This window comes from Plectropomus leopardus, chromosome 3, assembly GCF_008729295.1.
Source record: "Plectropomus leopardus isolate mb chromosome 3, YSFRI_Pleo_2.0, whole genome shotgun sequence".
Classification (NCBI taxonomy): Eukaryota; Metazoa; Chordata; class Actinopteri; order Perciformes; family Serranidae; genus Plectropomus; species Plectropomus leopardus.
Window position 1 is genome coordinate 21,066,488 of NC_056465.1, and position 18,306 is coordinate 21,084,793.

The following is an 18,306-nucleotide window of genomic DNA, read 5'->3' on the forward strand; positions in this document are numbered from 1 at the left end:
GATAGTTTGACATGAAACACAGCAGGTTTCAGGGTTCCCTTGTCATGGAAAACCTATAAAAGGTTGAGGAATTTAACATTCTTGTTTTCCAGGCCTGGGAAAGTCATGGAATTAGTAAAATCCCTAAAAAAAATGTAAGTCTTTGAATTGTATTGTGTGTAAGGAAATAGTTAAAGTAATCTTCTGTGAATAACCATCCATGTAGTGTAACACTACAAATTTATTTTCTGTTGCTGTTGACATAATTAGTTGTAATATGTGTTGATGTTCGACATTTCTTTACCATATACTTCTATTTTCCATGTACGTGAGCGAGCTGGAACTCTGAATAGAGTTTGAGTCTAAAATATGTTTGAATAAGAGGAAAATAATGTCATTACTGTGATTTAATGTAGGATTATCAGAATCCAAATGTTTATGTAACTATGAAAGGCCCCACTATTACTTTTTTTTTTTTTTTAAATTGTACTGCATTTTTGAGCAGGAGCAATGTTTGTGTTACACATTGTGAATGGTCATGGAAATTTTATTTTGGGTCCTTGAAACGTCATAGAAAGGTTTAGAAATGTTGTCGATGAAAATGTGTGGCATCACAGGTTCATATTTAGATAACATCAAATAACTAAGAAGCTGCAGAAATGCGTTTTTAAAAAGTTACATGATCTCTAAACCTTAAATACTCCTCTTACTGACTTGTACAAACATGATGAAAAAAAACCGTCCAGTCATAATGTGAGTTTTAATATTAAGTATGAAAACAGTGGCCACAACATTTCAGGATGGTGTAGCATTAATTTATCTTATAGGATCAAATAACAGCTGAACAAATACAGTCATAATCAACAAAGGACAACAGTTTCAGGCCACCTTCAGTTATCTGACATGAGCTGATTCAGACGAGTACTCATATTAACTCAACAGATAAAATGCTGAGAAGGCCTTGTATTTGGACCGATGTCAAAAACTCTTTCACTGTAAAATCTGCCCTTTAAATTTCATGATGCAGAAACTTTCATATGAGGAAACTTCTCCTCGAGTTTGGCCTGAGTTTCCTTCTCTAACCTTGCTTTCCTGGCCCTCTCTCGAAGCGCCTTCTCAATGCGCAGCCTGCAGGAAAGAAACATGACAACAAAAAGAAATCAGCATTTTGTTTTGTGAAAGAAAACATTTACATAGCATAACTAAAATCTCCACGCTCTTTTACATCTATTGAAACATCCTCTTACACCTTATAAAAAGGGCAATATTGTGTGTGGTGGCACTGTCAGTCTACTTAGTGCTGCAGTGGTTAGCACTGACGCCTCCGGTGGGTTGTGGGTTTGAACCCGCTGACTGACTGAAGCTTTTCTGTGTGTGACATGCAGGTTAGGTTTACACTTGGAAACTTGAGGAAATTGGTTTGACTTCTTGCAAAAATAAGGGGAGAAGGCAATGAGCAATTTAACAAGACATGACCCAAAACTTAGCAAGAAATTAGTAAAAAAAAAAAAAAAAATTACAAGAAAAATACTTGGAAAGAGGCAACTTAAAAATAAAAATACAAAACACACACAAAAACAAATGACCCAAAAGAGTGCAGAAAATTTAAACAAGAATTATGTATACATTATTGTGTAAATAGATAATCATTAATATAGTTTTCTGGACATTTTTCCAGTTTTTTGTCGTGTTTTTTTAAGGTATTATTGTACCTTTACTAATTTTTTGCAATGTGTGGGACATTTCTTGCCAAGTTGCTCGCTGCCTTTCCTCCATAGTTGTATTGTCCTCCAATTTGCTGTGGTTTCAAAGGGTTAAATAACTTGTCTCAAGCCAACTCGTGACCCTTCAGAGGATTTATAAGCAGTTACAGAAATGGAGGGACATATTGCGTGTGTGCTATGTCTCACCTGATGTGTGGTTGGACAAACTTGGGTGTGTAGAACCTCTTTCGCTTGTACCTTTTGTTCATGTACCAAGGAATGGCATATTCTTTGAATCGATACCTGAAGGAAAAACACAAAACACAAGTGAGTGATGCTACTTCCCATATTTCATTTTCTAAAGCCTCGCCCCTTACGCCCATTTACCACCAATCAGCCTGGTTCAATTCACTTTATTACACATCAGAACGCTTATTTTTAAGAGAAGAGGGTGCCGACATTAGCACACCTATGTACGCCTGCAGTGTGCCGAGCAGGGGGAGTCTGTACACGGGTGACAGGTATCGTAGCAGCAGATATGCCGGATTCACCACTAAATTTGTGCGGCAAGAGTGGTGCACATGTCCAATACAAACACAAATAAGTCAAGATAGAGATATATGTAGATGTTGGGAACCTGTTGTGTGAATGTATGTTTTTTATTCATTAAGTTATTTTACTTAAATATTTAAAATGTCTTTATTTTTTTGATTTTTTTTTTTTCTTTAATATACTTTTACCATCTGGTCATCTGTCATTATAAGTACATGTAACCCTTATTTTTCATGGTTTAGGTTGTTTGGATACTATATTTTTTATGGAAACAAAAATAAGTATGACTGAAGATTGCTGCATTCTTGCAGAGCTGTATGTGTGACTTTATATATACGGAGAATTTGCGCTCACCAGTAGGTGTATCCAAATACGTTCTTCCTCCAAGTTCCCGGTCTGCCTTTCTCCTGTCCTGTCTGCAGCACGCGCAATGCAGTCTCTCTTTCGTTTACAACCGTTTCCAGTCTGATCAGCGACCGCTCAACCTGGGAGGAAGAAGACAGCAAGATCAACCTCAGCGAGGGCTCCTACATGAAAACAAACACCCACAATACTGCAGGTACACACCCTGCATCCACCTAGCTCTGTCAAAGGCTGAGCTATCCAATTCAAAATATTATTAATTAGTACATTAGTAGTGGAGATATCACTTAAGCATTATACTAACCTTCCTTATTCTTTCTGGACTCGGCATCAGAACCTTTTGCCTTCGTGACTCCTGCTGAAGTGTGAGCAGCATGTTCTTCTCTTTCAGCAGCACATACCTGAGACAGAACGAGCGTTACACACACGCCGAATAATGATTAAACACCGTGAAGCACCTGTGTGTCTCAACATTGCTCACCAGAGTTTGTGTAAATCTTCATTGCTCTTTGTTCTCAGCTGTTTGGCAGTCCATGGTGCACCTACGAAACAACAACAAACCAAAATGTTTGCAAATTTCAATTTGTAAATTTTAGCTACAATAGCACTACAGCACCATAATGTGTTTAAATGTCCATACGTGTTGTTGTTTCTAACTATGCCTATTGTGATGTTTTATTGTTACAGCTACAAGCAGACTGTGCAGCCATAGTGGAGACATGAGCTCTGTGAATACATCACAGTCTCACCTGACTTCACGTCGGACTGTCCCCAGTTCTCAGGGAGGTCAAAGAACTCTTCCAGTCCTCTTCTGCAGACGGTCGTGTGCAGGGCTCGACACTGACCCACAGGGCTGGTGGGACTGTAACAAGACAGGGCAGCGAGTGGAGACGTCTCCCTGATGGCAGCAAAATATGAAAACATTATGGGAGATAAACCATCTTAAATTACAATAAGCTTGTTTTAGGTAAACTAAAACAAATAAATGCTTCTCTTAAAATGGTTCCTACTCTCCTTCCTTAACTTCCCTCTCCTTTCTTTTCTGCCCCAGAAACTGATGTTGGTGCTTGCTGGTGTGTTTATTCACTCATTTATTTGCACAACATGAAACACAAGATAAAACATAAGCGTATATTCTTAGACAAAATGATTATACGGTACAACTGAGGCTGGGTGATGTGGAGAAAATCCTATATTGAGATACTTCTGAACAAATACATTTATATCAGTATTGCCAATATTGTAAGTTTGATTGGTGCTTTTACAGAAGTATTGACACAATGAGATTTCTGATGAATAGTCATCAGTAATGTTGATAATGACTAAAAGGGTAAAGGCAAATTAGAAGGAAAATAATCACTTGATTGTAATACACCCTTTAAAACCAGGAAAAGACAACACTTAGGATATACAATATCCAAAATCTAAAACAATGTAGTCTCATATCACAATGTAGGTGAAAATGTCAGGAGCCAAATAACTGCAGACAACAACAATGTGATCATATATTTCCTTAACCAACACTACAGTCCCGTTACAAGTGCAAATAAATAATACGAAGCAGTTTGAAACACATTTTTAGATAGATGCTTTCGGGAATAATCTGCATTGAGAAAAGGGTGTTGCAATTTTACCAGCCACTGCAATACAATGGAAAATAAATAAAGCATCTTCCAGGTCTTCTTTTACAAAGTTTTGACAGAAAAATACCTATAAATCATATAAAGGCTGTTCTGTAAGATTAGTATTCTAGGTGTAGCTTGTGATGTCTTCCTGTCTTAAAATACAGAAACCTTCTACAATTATATTTGTCAACACCATGAGGACCACACTGTCAAAATAAAACCACACTGTCAAAATAAAACAACACTGTAATGATAATAATAATAATAATAATAATAATAATAATAATAATAATAATAATAATAATAATAATAATAATAATAATGTAATAACACAAACCGTCACTGAGCAGCAGAGACAGTGTTAGCTGTTAACACGTTTGACTTTAACGTCGCGTATAATAAATCACGTTTTTAACGATGCAACAGCATCTTACCTGTAAAGACGAGGCTGATATCTGGTCAAAGTAGCAGTACAGTGCTGAGTATTAATCGACGAGGATATCCTAAAAACATTTTGAAACTGCTTGCAAAGAGTCAAAACGCGTCCTGCGGATGAGGACGCCGCCATCTTTACCGTGGTCCTTTCCACGTTACCCGTCATGCATTTTTCTAATGTCTATTTTTTTTTTAAGTTCGACTTTTTCGAGTAAGACATATTTATTTACTTTGTAACTTGTATAAAATATGCTTACACAACAATACCACAAAATAAAAAATTGTATGAAAGAAAGAATTAACGTTGCTGCCCATATAAAAGATGGCGGTTTCCACTTCACTCTCTCATCAACGAATCAGAAGTCGTGTTGTTGAGCCGCCGTCCCACAGTAAAGATGGTGGGCATGAGTGTTCTCAGGTCTGCTGCTGCTTTTGCAGCCAGACTGAGTCCTCTGAAATCGGGAAATAATGCGGCAAATTTGCTCACTCGAACAATCCCACGGACAGATAAAGGTAAGAGACACTATGGCGGTTTAAAGAGTGAGAAGTCTGACCTAAAAGGTGCCTTTCTCTTCTTGTGACCTTGCGCCGGGGCTCGTTAGCATGCTAATGTTAGCTAGCTGGTAAGGTTTGTCCTGCTGTCAACAATAAACTTCAAAGTTGGTTTATAACGTTACCTCAGTAGTTACAGACAGAAGCTCACTCCTATATGTCATCTAAGAGCATTTTAAATTGCCATTTAGCCGGGTGAAACAATAATAATTGCTCATTTAGTGTCTCAATTACAGTTTAATAACGTCTCCCATGTAATAATAAATACTCATACAGAATAATGTGGTTTACAGTTTATTCCTCCGAAATGAATTTTAACGTTTCATCTCATTTTAGTACTTTTTATAATAATCCTAGAGCTTAGATTCCAGAGACGTGTGTGTATTTGTAATTTGCAGACATCATTACCCCATAAATGTCATTTGATTTAGTGGGATACACATTAAACATTTTACCACACGAGTAAACTTTAGTAAATATCATGATAAGTTACCGTAATGTAAGAATAAAACTGTAATAAGATCATATGATAAAGATACATTTGAGGAATCGTCATGAATAATGTGGATATAATGAAGCACTGACTGCTCATATTTCTCACATATTACAGCCTGTTAAATTCATGACATTATCACAAGAATCAAAATCCCAGTCTGTCTAATTTGACATAATGCTTTCAATATTATGCTAATGATGTGACACATTTCATTGTGAAATACATGATCTCTCACTGCAGTATATCGTGACTTGTCTTGCAGTGGCTGTTCGTTGGGGCCATGGGAAGAAGATGTTTGTCATCAAACCTACTGACTTCTACGACAGGAGATTTCTGCGCGCGTTGGTGAGTGCAGCAAAACCATCTGATTCATTTTCCGTTATCATGAAAAATTCAGGGGTTGTCCCAGCCCAGATTTGGGAGGTGCAGTAAGTAGGTAAAAATAGGGTTCCCACAGATCCTTTAAAAGTCATAAAAGGCATTAAATTCATTAATCTAAAATAATTGGTATTAAAATGTCTTATATCAATCTTTTAAAAGCCTTAACAATCCAAAGACATGTGAAGTAGGATTTAATGAATCTTTTTGTTTCTGACATTGTGTCATAAAATCTCAAAATAATTGGTAGTATATAATTTTTAACTAATTTACCGAATTTAACGTCACACTTTTTAAGAGCGAGGAACCAATAACACTCATATACATTTACATCATCCAGTCAAATGTACTAATGGTAAGGAATGGAAACTTGTGTGTTATGTGTTTTTAAATTTGAACAAAAAAGATCATGTTTAAACTGAAATAAATATTTGGGCAAAATGATCCCTAACTCTAGCTAACCAATGTGAATTAGGGTTCATGTTCTTTTTTTATTTTCAGTTGTGGTTATTGTAAAATTGGTCTTAAATTTGACCCCAGGTGGCATTAAAAAAGTCTTAAAAAGTCTTAAATCTAATTTTCCTTAAACTGAAGGAAATCTGTAATGGGATCAATGTAAGCAGCAGTTAGCCTTCATAAACAGCTGTGTGTCGAAAGCCAAAACACTGAAGTGGAGTCCTGCTTTACTAACTCACTGTTTCAAAGTATGCACATGAATTCTTTATGCCTGTCATGTAATTGTACAAAGTTCAGCCCCCCAACAGTCTTAAAAGTTGTATTTCTGAAGGTATTTGCATCACAATTCAAAACTGTCTTCTCTTGTTGAATCCAAAAAATGAATACATGCCACCATTTCCCTTATTTGAGAGCATGTTTGCACATACACGTCACATTTATATTTCACAGATAAGGATGCACCAATATAGAAGGAATTCAGTACAGAAATAGATTAAGCTTACACACTTGTATCACTAACATTAAATGGAGCCAGTAGTGAGGACTGCAAGCATCAAGCTAAAAGTGGACAGAATTTCTGGTCTAGAAATTACTCATATACTCATATAGTTTCTATGATATGAAATAAAAGCCATACATAAAATGTTAACCACTTTTGCATCAAAGTTAACATTTTCCTAACATATTGGCTTCCAGTATTAAGCACTCCTTGTGCAGACCAACAGTTTTCAGTATTTCATTTTGACTTCTCATTTTTTCCCTTCAGCAATATTACATCCTGCTGACTGGCATTCCTGTGGCGGTCATTGTCACGTGTGTGAATATTTTCATCGGTAAGCACATATTTTTATTTGGATCGTTTGATAATATTTGTTCATTTAAAGATGTGGTTTGATGGATAAATTCAAATTAAATATGTTACTTTAAAGTTGAACATGTATGTGATTGTGTTGTGAAGGTGAGGCGGAGCTGGTTGAAACTCCTGAGGACTACGAACCCGAGCACTGGGAGTACTACAAGGTACGTAGAAACTGTAGCATATTATCTCATTAGACGTTTTTTTGTGCCGCTGATCTGAGCCCTGGTTTAGGGAAGCATGAGCTCAGGCATGCATTAAAGATGGAATCTGGCATTATTGTATGTGGATACCATAGTAACCCCTGCCATCACGAAGCCTTTGCTGCAATGTCAACTTTTAAAACAGTTGTAATCGCCACTGGTGAATTGTTTGGCCATTTTTAAGAGCTGTTTGGACCCAAACAGAGAGCACCCTATGTACCATTCTTTAATTCATGGGGAAATATTTTTGAGAAATGTTAAAGGATCAATCTAATATAGCCACAGTACTAATGAAACCTCTTATAGTGACCACGTCTGTCCAGGTCAAATTGATCACTCCAAGTGAACAATGATAATAACCAAATAGTTTTTGGTTTTCTTTCTTTCTTTCTTTCTTTCTTTCTTTCTTTCTTTCTTTCTTTCTTTCTTTCTTTTTTTTGAAATTCTCTTTTTATTGATTTAAGACAAAGTTCAAACAGCTATTCCTCATAGGAATCAGTAGCCTTATCTTTCCAAACCTTCTGTAAATGAGAGTAATACAAAAGTGAACTTGAGCAGTATAAAATACAGCAGCCTAATAGGACCAATAATTAAGTATCAACATTAAAAATTAATATTAAAAAAAGATTAACGAGCTTCATAGATAGAACCAAAATGTTGGGGTGTGTCTTCATGATAATCTGATCACTTTACGACAAACAAAATTCACCTTAACCAAATGATGAACATACAGGTGAATATACTCTATCCAGCTTTCCCATATTTAAAAAAAAATCTGTTGCAGTTTAATAGCAAAAGTAATCATTTCCATCTTAAAGATGTCATTTATAATGTCATTCCAATCGTGAACTATAGGTATTGCTGGTTTTAGCCACTTTCTAGTTATGGCTTTCCTGCCAGCAGTGCTTAGGAACACAAATAGACATCTCTCCGAAGAAGTAACATCTTCTATGGGCAGGGTGCCCAGATTTCTCTTATTTAAATGTATTTATTCAACTGGAATACTCTTTGCAAAACTGTATGAACCTGCCAGAGGGGAATTAATAATGGGCAGACCAGAATATTTGGTATATACAATATGTTGTCATGTATGAAAACCCCCAAAATGATCACTATAATTCCAACAGCATCCGTGTAACAATGATTCTGTCCCCAGCTTTGTTATCCACATAAATGATTGATCAATATAGCCGGGATCACTACGAGCGATTTCCACTGTGCTTAATTCAACTGAAACATCAGTGACTGTTTATTTGGATCAAATACATTTGCAGCCATTACAATTACTTTGTCGTGTGTGTCGCTGCAGCACCCCATCACCAGGTGGATTGCACGGACCTTCTACGATTCCCCAGTGAAGGACTATGAAAAGATGATGGCTGCTATCCAAGTGGAGAAAGAAAAGGCAGACATGAGGTGAGTTTTTCCTTCTGTCAGTTGTGAAGATGAGAAAACAATCATGATACAGGGGCATATCAGCATTTTTAAATGTCCTTAACAAGGTTCTTGCAAATCCTTTAAAATGTCATAAAAGACATTGAAGTCATTAATAAAAAAATAGGCTCCAATTGTAATCAAATATCTTAAAAATCAAACATTTTAAAAAATGCTAACAAAAATTAAGTAGAATTGTATGAATTATTTTTTGCTGACATTGCATTGTGAAATCTCAAAATCAGCGCCCGGGTCAGCAGCAACAGATGTCCGTAAAACATCTGTCTGTGCCCTTACACAGAGGGCAGAACACAGTGAAGAAACACCCGTCATACAAGTCAAATGAGGGAGTTGTGGATGTATTCAATGTTCCTCTTATTTTTTTCTCTTCAGATTTGTTTTTTGTAATATTGTCCCTAAATTTAAGTCTCAGTGTCATTAAAAAAGTCTTAATAGGTCTTAAATCTAACCTGCCTTAAGCTGCAGGAACCCTGCTTAAACTTCACCAGTGACAAAGAAAAGAAAAAAACTTATTAAAGTTGTAAGCAGGAAAAAAGTGGTTAGCAAAGTTATACATCAACAGCCAACCATGCTCTGATGTTGCATATAGTGCAAACAGGTTTGTAAGGGTTGTTGTTTGTCAGGCCTGCCAAAAAATCTGCTTTAAACTTAAGTTACGGTGTTAAGGAAGTTTTATCTGTGGCTGTTAAAGTGGCTTCCATAGACATTTGTTCAATCATAAAACTGTGATTTTATTATTCCAGTGTTAGATAACAATTCTGAATGCATCTTGCCAATCTGAATCTTTTTTTTGTCAAGCACCAAATATGGACTAAATATGAGATGTGACGTTTCTTATCAATCACACTTTCCATTTAACACCAGAACTGCAGTCGTTGTACCATCTGTGTTTCTTTGTTGGTCCCAAAGTTGGACCATGACGCTACAGTTTACAAATGCAGATGGAACAAATTCTGCATTAAAAATATGTACTGGGCGTTACAGTTTAAAAAAATTATATATATATTTTTAAAAAGCCTCAAATGCTGTTCATAGACACACAGGATTGTCAAAACAAAGGACACCAGTGAATCACACAACACAGTCATTCTTGGATTCAGTTTGAGTCTAGTTTAATCACACAGAGATGTTAATTAGATTCACTGTTTAGGAATTTTTTTTTTAATTTTTCTGTATAAAGACATGTCGGTGTTTTTGGTTTAGTAATAGTAGTTTATCCCGAACATGTGAAAAAAAAAAGTAGAGCAAAAAAGACAATCATAATGTAGAGGACAGACCTAAAAATACATTACAAAAGAAAACAAGAAAAATGTAAACAGCACATCACGATTTGATTGACATATCTGAAAAGGATATGTTATACAAGTTCTTGTGTTACATATACAAGTTCTCCTGTTATACAAGGTGTCCTGGCTTTGTGAAAAGGCTGTGAATTGTATTGTAACACTGTTCTCAGATTCACAACTTAATTAATTCACTGCCTTTTTGTAAACAGACTGGCACAGCTGGAGGTGCGTCGACAGATGAGGCAGAAGGGAGACGGACCCTGGTACCACGTGAAGACCCTCAGCAAGGAGCTGGTTGACTACAGCCCCAAATCAACACCTGACAATTAATCCAGACGTCATCTGTACGTCATGCTGTTAAATCTCACTGTTTGTACATTTTTCCCTCCTTGCGTAAATAAAGTATCTATCTACTCTAATATTTTGTCTTCCATTATCTTTATTGACTTTGACTTTTTGACTATTGACTTTATCACAGTAACTTTTTACCTGTTTGTTAGTGTATAATCATGTACATGACATATACACATGCATATAATAAGATAATACTTTATTCATCCCACAGGTAAACAGGTAAAGCATTTCTGTAAATAAGGTAAAAGGCAAAGTTGAATTCACTTCCTGTAAAGCCTTATTTTGAAAGTCCGATTTCCTGATGATATTGCTGGGCCTTTATTTTGAAGCCGTCTGGGCGGAAACGGGTAAATACGGCACAAACGTCTGAGAAAAATGGAGGGAAACACCGAAATGTTTGAAGTTTCTGACTATTTCTCGCCGAAATAAGCGCCAGGGTGGAATGGGAACACGGTGTGTCGTGGTTTGGTAGGTTTTCTTTGTTTCTGGCTGTGTGTTTTTAACTGACATTGTGGTAAATCTGAGAAAATTGAGGTGTTTGGATGTCGCAGCTTTCTTTCTTAATATGGCTGCTGACGTACTTCGGTAACGTTGACATCTCTGATGCTAATATGCATGTTTCACTCGGGTGAATTATAGTGTAATGTGCTTTTGTATATATTTACATGATTTATGGTTAAATTCCACGTATGTGAGCTGATTTATTTTTGTGTGCTTTCAGCTCTTACGGTGGTTTAAAGGTGTGTTTTGAACACGGTTGTAATGAAAACGGTGACGGTGAAAGAAAATCTGAACTAAAACAAAAATTGCAACATTTCAACAGCAAAGGGATCGTGCAAACAGAAAGCATCGATACAAAAACAAACAATACAATATAATGGGTACCTATAGGGACAAAAAAAGAGTATGAGTATAATAAGTAAACAGAAAAAACAGAGCACACTATAAAATATGATTAGTTGATCTTATTTAAAATAATCTTGTAAACCGAATGCCTTGATAAAGGAGATTAAATGTAAATATTAATCTTAATTTATCCTATATCTAACGTTAAGTTTATTTAAAATGTTGCTGTGTTTACTTAGTTTTGCGAAGTTTTTGCTACTTAAAAAGGACAAGTGGAATCAACTTGTTCTTTCTTAGTTTTAGCAACTTCAGTAAAACAGATTAGTCTGACATCTGTTTGGTTTTGTTAACATTTTCAAGAATAAACAAATAATGATAGACTAGTTTGCAACCCGCAGAATACATATATACAAAACGTATGTTTTTTTCACATTTTCCCAGTTTCTTGCTTGTTGCCTTTTGTTCATGTTTTTGAAAGACATTATACAGAGGTTCAGGCTCTAAATATTTAAATGTTTGTGAAAAGCATTTGTATACAGTACTAGAAAATTGATGTCGATTTTTTTTTTGGTTTATAGGGTTGAATGGACACAGGAAAGGTGGAAATTAATACATAAGAATTCACCAGAATGCAGGAAATCAAGTGTTTGACGCTCAACAGCTGCTGTGTTGAAATGAAATCTACACCCTTGGTTAATATTGTTTGCATGTAATGAGAGTGTCCACCTGGTGGCAGAGCTGTGCAGTCAAGATGATTGTTTTCTGATGGACAATTTATTTATTATGGATGCACAATACTACTGAGAAAAAAAGACATTTTAAAAATTGTTTACAATTTTAACAACAAAAGCTGCTGCTTGCTGTATAATGCCCAATAAAATACTTCATTAATCTGTGTTAACCTGCAGCAGCTTTTGTTGTTAAAATTGTAAACAATTTTTAAAATGTCTTTTTTTCTCAGTAGTATTGTGCATCCATAATAAAGTACACAACTCTTTTTTTGAATATGAAATATCTACTAAGTCTACTCCTTTAACCCCAGGGTTATCACCTGTTATTAAGATAATCCAGACAACTGTGCTCTTGAATATCTAATGACTTTTGCTATTCTAAATGCTAAATTTTTTATTCATAAACAGAAATTCTTCAAGTCAACTCTTAAATTTGTATATCTTCTCCTGGAACTAAGTCACTCAGCTCAAATAATAACAAAAACAGTGTTGAGTTTTTGGAAAATGATGTTGCTCTTTTTCCAAAATCTTCTGACTGAATGTACCATCATTTTTTATGTTTACACTCCTGTTTATCTTTCTTGTTTTGTTTGGTTTCTTTTTTATTTATCTACCTATTTATTTCTCATCTGCTTGTTTGTCTGTTTGTCGTTTTATGATTTTGAGGGTTTATTGATGGTATTCTCTCTTTTGAGGGTTTTTTTGTTGAGAAAAGCGAATTTAATTTTAAGTACTAGGGTTTTTTTTTTTTTAATTATTTTTTTATGACTTTGAGGTTTGAGGCGTTTCCTGATATATATATTGGGATTATATTTATTTATGTATTTTATAGGAATATTCTAAACATTTTTATGTATTGTCTCATTTATTTTTAAATGATTTATTTCATAGCCATATTCGTTTATATATAAAAACACCCGAAAGAACAACATTAGCCTGCATGCTCTTAGCTTTGCCGCCTGTGTTGCAGCCAGCCTCCACCCCTCTGTCATTATTAAAAAAAATTATATTAAAAACAAAAATAAACAGCACCGAAAAAGATGGAAGAGAAACCATGCTGTAGTAAGTGTGGGCGGCTTTATGAATCATCCTCAGAGGTGGGAGGGGCCCGTCTGGTGAAACATCCCCGTGCAGGAAACGTCACCACAGTCAACAATGTAATTTTCTGCGCAGGTCAACGCGTTTTGCGAGGAAGAAAAAAAAAAAACACCCGAAAGAACAACATTAGCCTGCATGCTCTTAGCTTTGCCGCCTGTGTTGCAGCCAGCCTCCACCCCTCTGTCATTTTATTTTTATGTTTTTCAGCGTCACATCCCCCTGGCCGGAGGAATGTAGAGACGGAGTGCTTTAAAAATAGCATCCTCTCCTCTGACAGCGCTGCTCCGGTGGCTCCGCAGCACTGTGGAGCGAGAAGCAGGAATGCGAAGATGGCTGCAGACCTCGGAGAGCTGCTGGTCCCATACATGCCCACCATCAGAGTGCCCAGGACAGGAGACAGGGTTTTCAAGAGCGAGTGCGCCTTTTCCTTCGACTCTCCCGTAAGTGTCCACACACACATACCGAGACACGAGGCGGTTGTTTTGGGGGAGAGACGGGGGATCAATGTGCGTCGCAGGCGGACTGACTGTCAGTCTGAATTGGCTCAATAACGCACGTGAATCCGCTGTGATGTGTATGTGTGTCTCCATGGCCACCTTCCCTGTGAACTTGAGGGAAATAAATAATTAAATGTTGTTTACATCAGAGGAGAGAGGGATGGAGGGGTTTCCCTTTGTGCAGGAGAGGTAGACGGTGCAGTTCAGGCCACATTATCGCTTCAGTCAATAATTGCACGAGCTAACACACCTGCCACGAGCTTTGAATTCATTTCAAAAAGCTGGAGCAGCCATGTCAGGTTGTAGCTGTGGTGTATGACACAGCTGTTTGTGTGTGTGAGAGAGTTTACAGCTTTATGGTGTTTATGAAAATTTTAATTTGCCTAAAAATCGACTTGAAGAATAACAATGTCAGTGGTGTTTAGCTCGAAGTTTCGAGGGCTGCACAATGTGAAAATGTTGTTGAATATAATATTAAGATAGTAAAATAAATAAGATGGCAAAGTACAGTTCTGCAAGGACTGGGCGATATGGAGAAAATCAAATATAATTTTTTGTTGACAGAATACCTCAATATGGATAATACAAAGGTATTATAGGGTTGGTAATTGGTGCTTTCACAAATATTTACATAATGAGAATTTGATGAAAAATCATCAGTAATGTGGAAATAATGATCAAGCGAGTAAAAACAAATATTAGAACAGCAACAACAGGCTGGTAAGTTCATGAAATCCCATCACTTTATTATAATGCAGCCATTAAAACCAGGAAACAACAACACTCATATTACGACATCCGAAATCTAAGATGACATCTAGTCTCGTATCACAATATCAATATAATATTGACATATTGCCCGGCCATAAGTTCTGCCTTTCTGCTGCTTTCAGTAGGCTTGCTTATGCTGCTAAAATAGGCTACAACAAATTCAAAGAAAAATAGAGTAAATTATTACCAGTATTTTTATTGATCAAATTGAACAATAAATTAAAAAGACAGAAAAAACTGAAAACAGAATAGGCCTGTTGGTTGTTACATTTCAAAGTGCATGTTTCTATTAATACTCTGTCTGAACTAACTAAAATAAATCTCAGCAATGCATGGAATATTTCATTTTTTTGCACTGTATCTTCTTGTTGCGATGTGGATTAAAAGAAGAACAATATGCTGTGCATCCCTAAATATTACAATATTTTCATCATTATGCTGTTATGGTTACCATGTTGAATTTATGGTGATATTTTTAATCTTTAGTGTTGTTCAGCTTTTTGTAGACTATATAAATCAATGTGAGGTGTGATGTACAGTTAAAATTCACTGCTGTGTTCAATAGTGAGGTTACAATGACTGATCAAAAACTCATGCTATCCCTGCTGGTATTGTGATAATGGTAGATTGACTTAAAGTACATTTATAGTATGTTTTAATGTTTCTGTGTTACTAGAAAGTTCATAGAAAACTTCATGACCCATTTTGTGACACATGTGACACATTGATTTGTCATCTTCTGTTTCTTTTGTGATTACGGCAATTGTGATATTGCGTCAAAACGTTGAATATTAGTATATTTTGATTTCTAAGAATGAAAAAAGAACAACTTTTAAATTTGATAATCTACAGACTGGATGCAGAGCTCAGCATTCCCTGTACTTGTAAAGACTTGCTAAAGATAGAAAGTCAAAGCTTGTGCTCTTAACACATTATAAATACAGCATAAAAACCTACTTTCTCGACTGAAACCGTTTTTAAAGGTGACTCAGCTGTCTGGAGTTCATCATGTTGGCCCGAGGACCGGTTTATTTTTATCCTCGCACTGTTGAAGCTCATATGTCACTCTGGGCCACTTAAAGGTTTTCACAGGGGTTTATAAGACCGACACTGATTGCAGATTTAGGTTAGTTTTAAAAAGAGGTTCTCTCAATGTATTTTGTCTGTGGCAGTTCACGTGTGAACGGTTGCTTTTGTCAGAAAAATCCCATCTCTTGAAGGAGGTCTTACTGTATTTATATTTTAAAACACTAAATGTGAGCCTGTGGTCACATGCAGACAAAATGATCATACCTTTGTATCCTGTAACAAGTCTCAGATACAGGAAGTTAACCCAAGATGTGACACGCGTGGGCCTCAGTCCACAGACACTCATCAGCAGTTTAATGAGGAATAGGATTACTGTGTTTTTGCACATGAGGCTTTGTCAATGAACTGCATTAATATGTAGCTATATGTAACCTGACGTACATAATCTTTTGTTGAAACAACAGCTGCAGCAACTCTGATGTATCAAATTGTTTGTACAAAAGAAAATATCTGCCATTAATTAAATTTTTTAGACATTCTTTGGCTGAAATAACTTGTATAAGGTGACTGTGATTTTGTAGATTTACAGTTTAAAAAAAACAAACAGGATTTTCAGCTGCAGACATTTTCTCGTTAAAGTGAGATTTTTTTTTCTGTGCGAGAGTGCTGGAACAGATTTTTGGCTTGTTGACAAAATGCGAGAAAGACTGTTTGAGCAAGAAAGCCTTTTTGAAAATGTGCTTGCAGAATCATTGGCACATCCCTTCCACTTGCATTTCTGCTGTGCATGTTGTGTTAAGTTTTGGGGGAATGAGGCCAAAGTACACCACAAATGATATCACGTTTTTGTCACCAGCCTTTAGAGAATTATTCTTGTCTGATTTTCATTGTAAAATACTCATAAACAAAGCTAAAATACTGCCTTTCCTCCGTGCATTAGATCAGAAAAAGTATTTTAAAAGAAATATTTGTGTGAGTTTATATATAATATACTGTATGTAATATAAAACTGCCTCCCGGCTACTTGAAAATATCTCAATATATAGAGGACACCAGTTCAAAGACGTATAGATTTTCTGTGTAATGTGAACTTCTGTTTTACATGTTTTGTTGTGTTGATGTTGATTGGTACTGTTTGTTTTGGTCTGCAGGAGTCAGAGGGAGGCCTGTATGTGTGTATGAACACATTCCTGGGCTTCGGACGGGAACACGTGGAGAGACATTATCGCAAAACAGGACAGAGCGTTTACATGCACCTCAAACGACATGTTAAAGAGGTAAGTTTTACACCTGCTCTGTATTTTTAGTGGGTACTGATTTGTTTTCCTTCCAACAGTGTCTTTATTGATTTTAGCAGCAGCAATGATATACACATACACACATATCAGTACATGTATATACAGTATGTATGCATAAATACACAGACAAACAGTCAAGAACAAAAAACTTGACATATGAACAAATTCTCAGTACAATGACTGAAGATTTAAGGCGTGTTATGCACCCCAAATAGTACAAAAAAATAATTACATGAATAGAAAAATAAAAATAACTTTACTTAATTAATTAAGTAAATTGAACTAAATGTAATTAAAAAAAATGTTAGTTGAGAATCATGTTCAAGTGAAACATTTCAGATGAAGTGCATCTTGTATTTAGCAGAGGCTAAATTAGGGTACTGATTTTTAACATCTGTAGCATTCAGAATAATTACACATTGTTTTTATAAATCAAATTTCTAAAGGCCTTTGGATTCAAAAAGCAATAATACACAAAAGGCAATAAGAGAGACAATAATTTGATAGATATTTATCAAGAATTTATGAGCAAAGTCAAATACGAACTCAATAAAGTAGTTCCAACCAATGGTATATTAACTCAAACATAAAACCTTGTTTTAACTCCTCAAATGTTTAATTTAGTTTAGTTTATTTGCAGAAAGAAAGTGATAAAAACAAAAGCCCATAACAACAAACATGGCATGAATTGTCAATCAAATAAAAAACTCTAAGGCACTCTCTTGAAATGTTAAAATGCCTTTATTTCTATGACATGGTCAGCATGAACCTTAAAAGCACTCCTACGCATTTCAGCATACAAACCTTCGTCAGAGAGTCAAAACAAAAATGGCATTAATTGTGCAAGAGAGGTAAGAAACTCCAAAGAGCTTTAGTGAAACCTCCCCTCTTGGATTTACAAATTATTCTAATATTATGGCACAGATGTTTTTGTCATATTAAACTTAAATACTGACAGCAAACTTTGTTTCAATGATGGTGCAACTAAGTCCGAGTTCTTAGTTGCATACAAATAATCTAAAATAATTGAATTCATACTTGGGGGGGTCTCATAATGCGGAAAAATAGTAAGGTGGAACTGAAAAATTGGCCACAGTTGACTTTAACCCACATTTATAAGCAGTATAAACATTAAATAAGTATATATAATATATCTTCCACTGTGTGGAGGCTGGCTTATAAACAAATGATGAATGATGATGTTTAAAACACTTTTAAAATTATAAAATATGTCTTTGTAGAATTTATAATTGTGGACAAATACTTGACATTAATAAACATATGAAAATGTTCTCATAGCTGCTTAGAACTTCATTAAAGAGTGTTACGAACCATTTATTTAT

At 35.6% G+C, this 18,306-nt stretch overlaps 3 protein-coding genes across 5 annotated transcripts in view; 2 read left to right on the top strand and 1 right to left on the bottom strand.

Annotated features, from left to right (window-relative positions):
- Window positions 1-720: 720 nt before the first annotated feature.
- mrpl47 (mitochondrial ribosomal protein L47) lies at window positions 721-4,790 on the bottom strand. Its single transcript, XM_042483834.1, has 7 exons — window positions 4,657-4,790; window positions 3,347-3,495; window positions 3,079-3,139; window positions 2,902-2,998; window positions 2,589-2,719; window positions 1,890-1,985; window positions 721-1,107 (listed from the first exon to the last, which is right to left on the bottom strand). The coding sequence occupies exons 1-7, from the start codon at window positions 4,788-4,790 to the stop codon at window positions 996-998; spliced, it is 780 nt and encodes a 259-aa protein (XP_042339768.1). The 3' UTR covers window positions 721-995.
- Window positions 4,791-5,025: 235 nt separating this feature from the next.
- On the top strand, window positions 5,026-10,758 carry ndufb5 (NADH:ubiquinone oxidoreductase subunit B5). The gene is made up of 6 exons (XM_042483853.1): window positions 5,026-5,170; window positions 5,968-6,050; window positions 7,306-7,372; window positions 7,498-7,559; window positions 8,908-9,014; window positions 10,549-10,758. The coding sequence occupies exons 1-6, from the start codon at window positions 5,053-5,055 to the stop codon at window positions 10,667-10,669; spliced, it is 558 nt and encodes a 185-aa protein (XP_042339787.1). The 5' UTR covers window positions 5,026-5,052; the 3' UTR covers window positions 10,670-10,758.
- A 315-nt stretch (window positions 10,759-11,073) lies between these two features.
- Window positions 11,074-18,306, top strand: part of usp13 (ubiquitin specific peptidase 13) — a 51,933-nt gene continuing 44,700 nt past the window's right edge. For all 3 annotated transcript variants that reach the window (XM_042516409.1, XM_042516415.1, XM_042516422.1), the window contains exons 1-3: window positions 11,074-11,161; window positions 13,576-13,808; window positions 16,817-16,942. In XM_042516409.1, coding sequence (XP_042372343.1) covers window positions 13,698-13,808; window positions 16,817-16,942 — 237 coding nt within the window. In that variant the 5' untranslated portion in view covers window positions 11,074-11,161; window positions 13,576-13,697. The remainder of the gene's footprint in view (window positions 11,162-13,575; window positions 13,809-16,816; window positions 16,943-18,306) is intronic.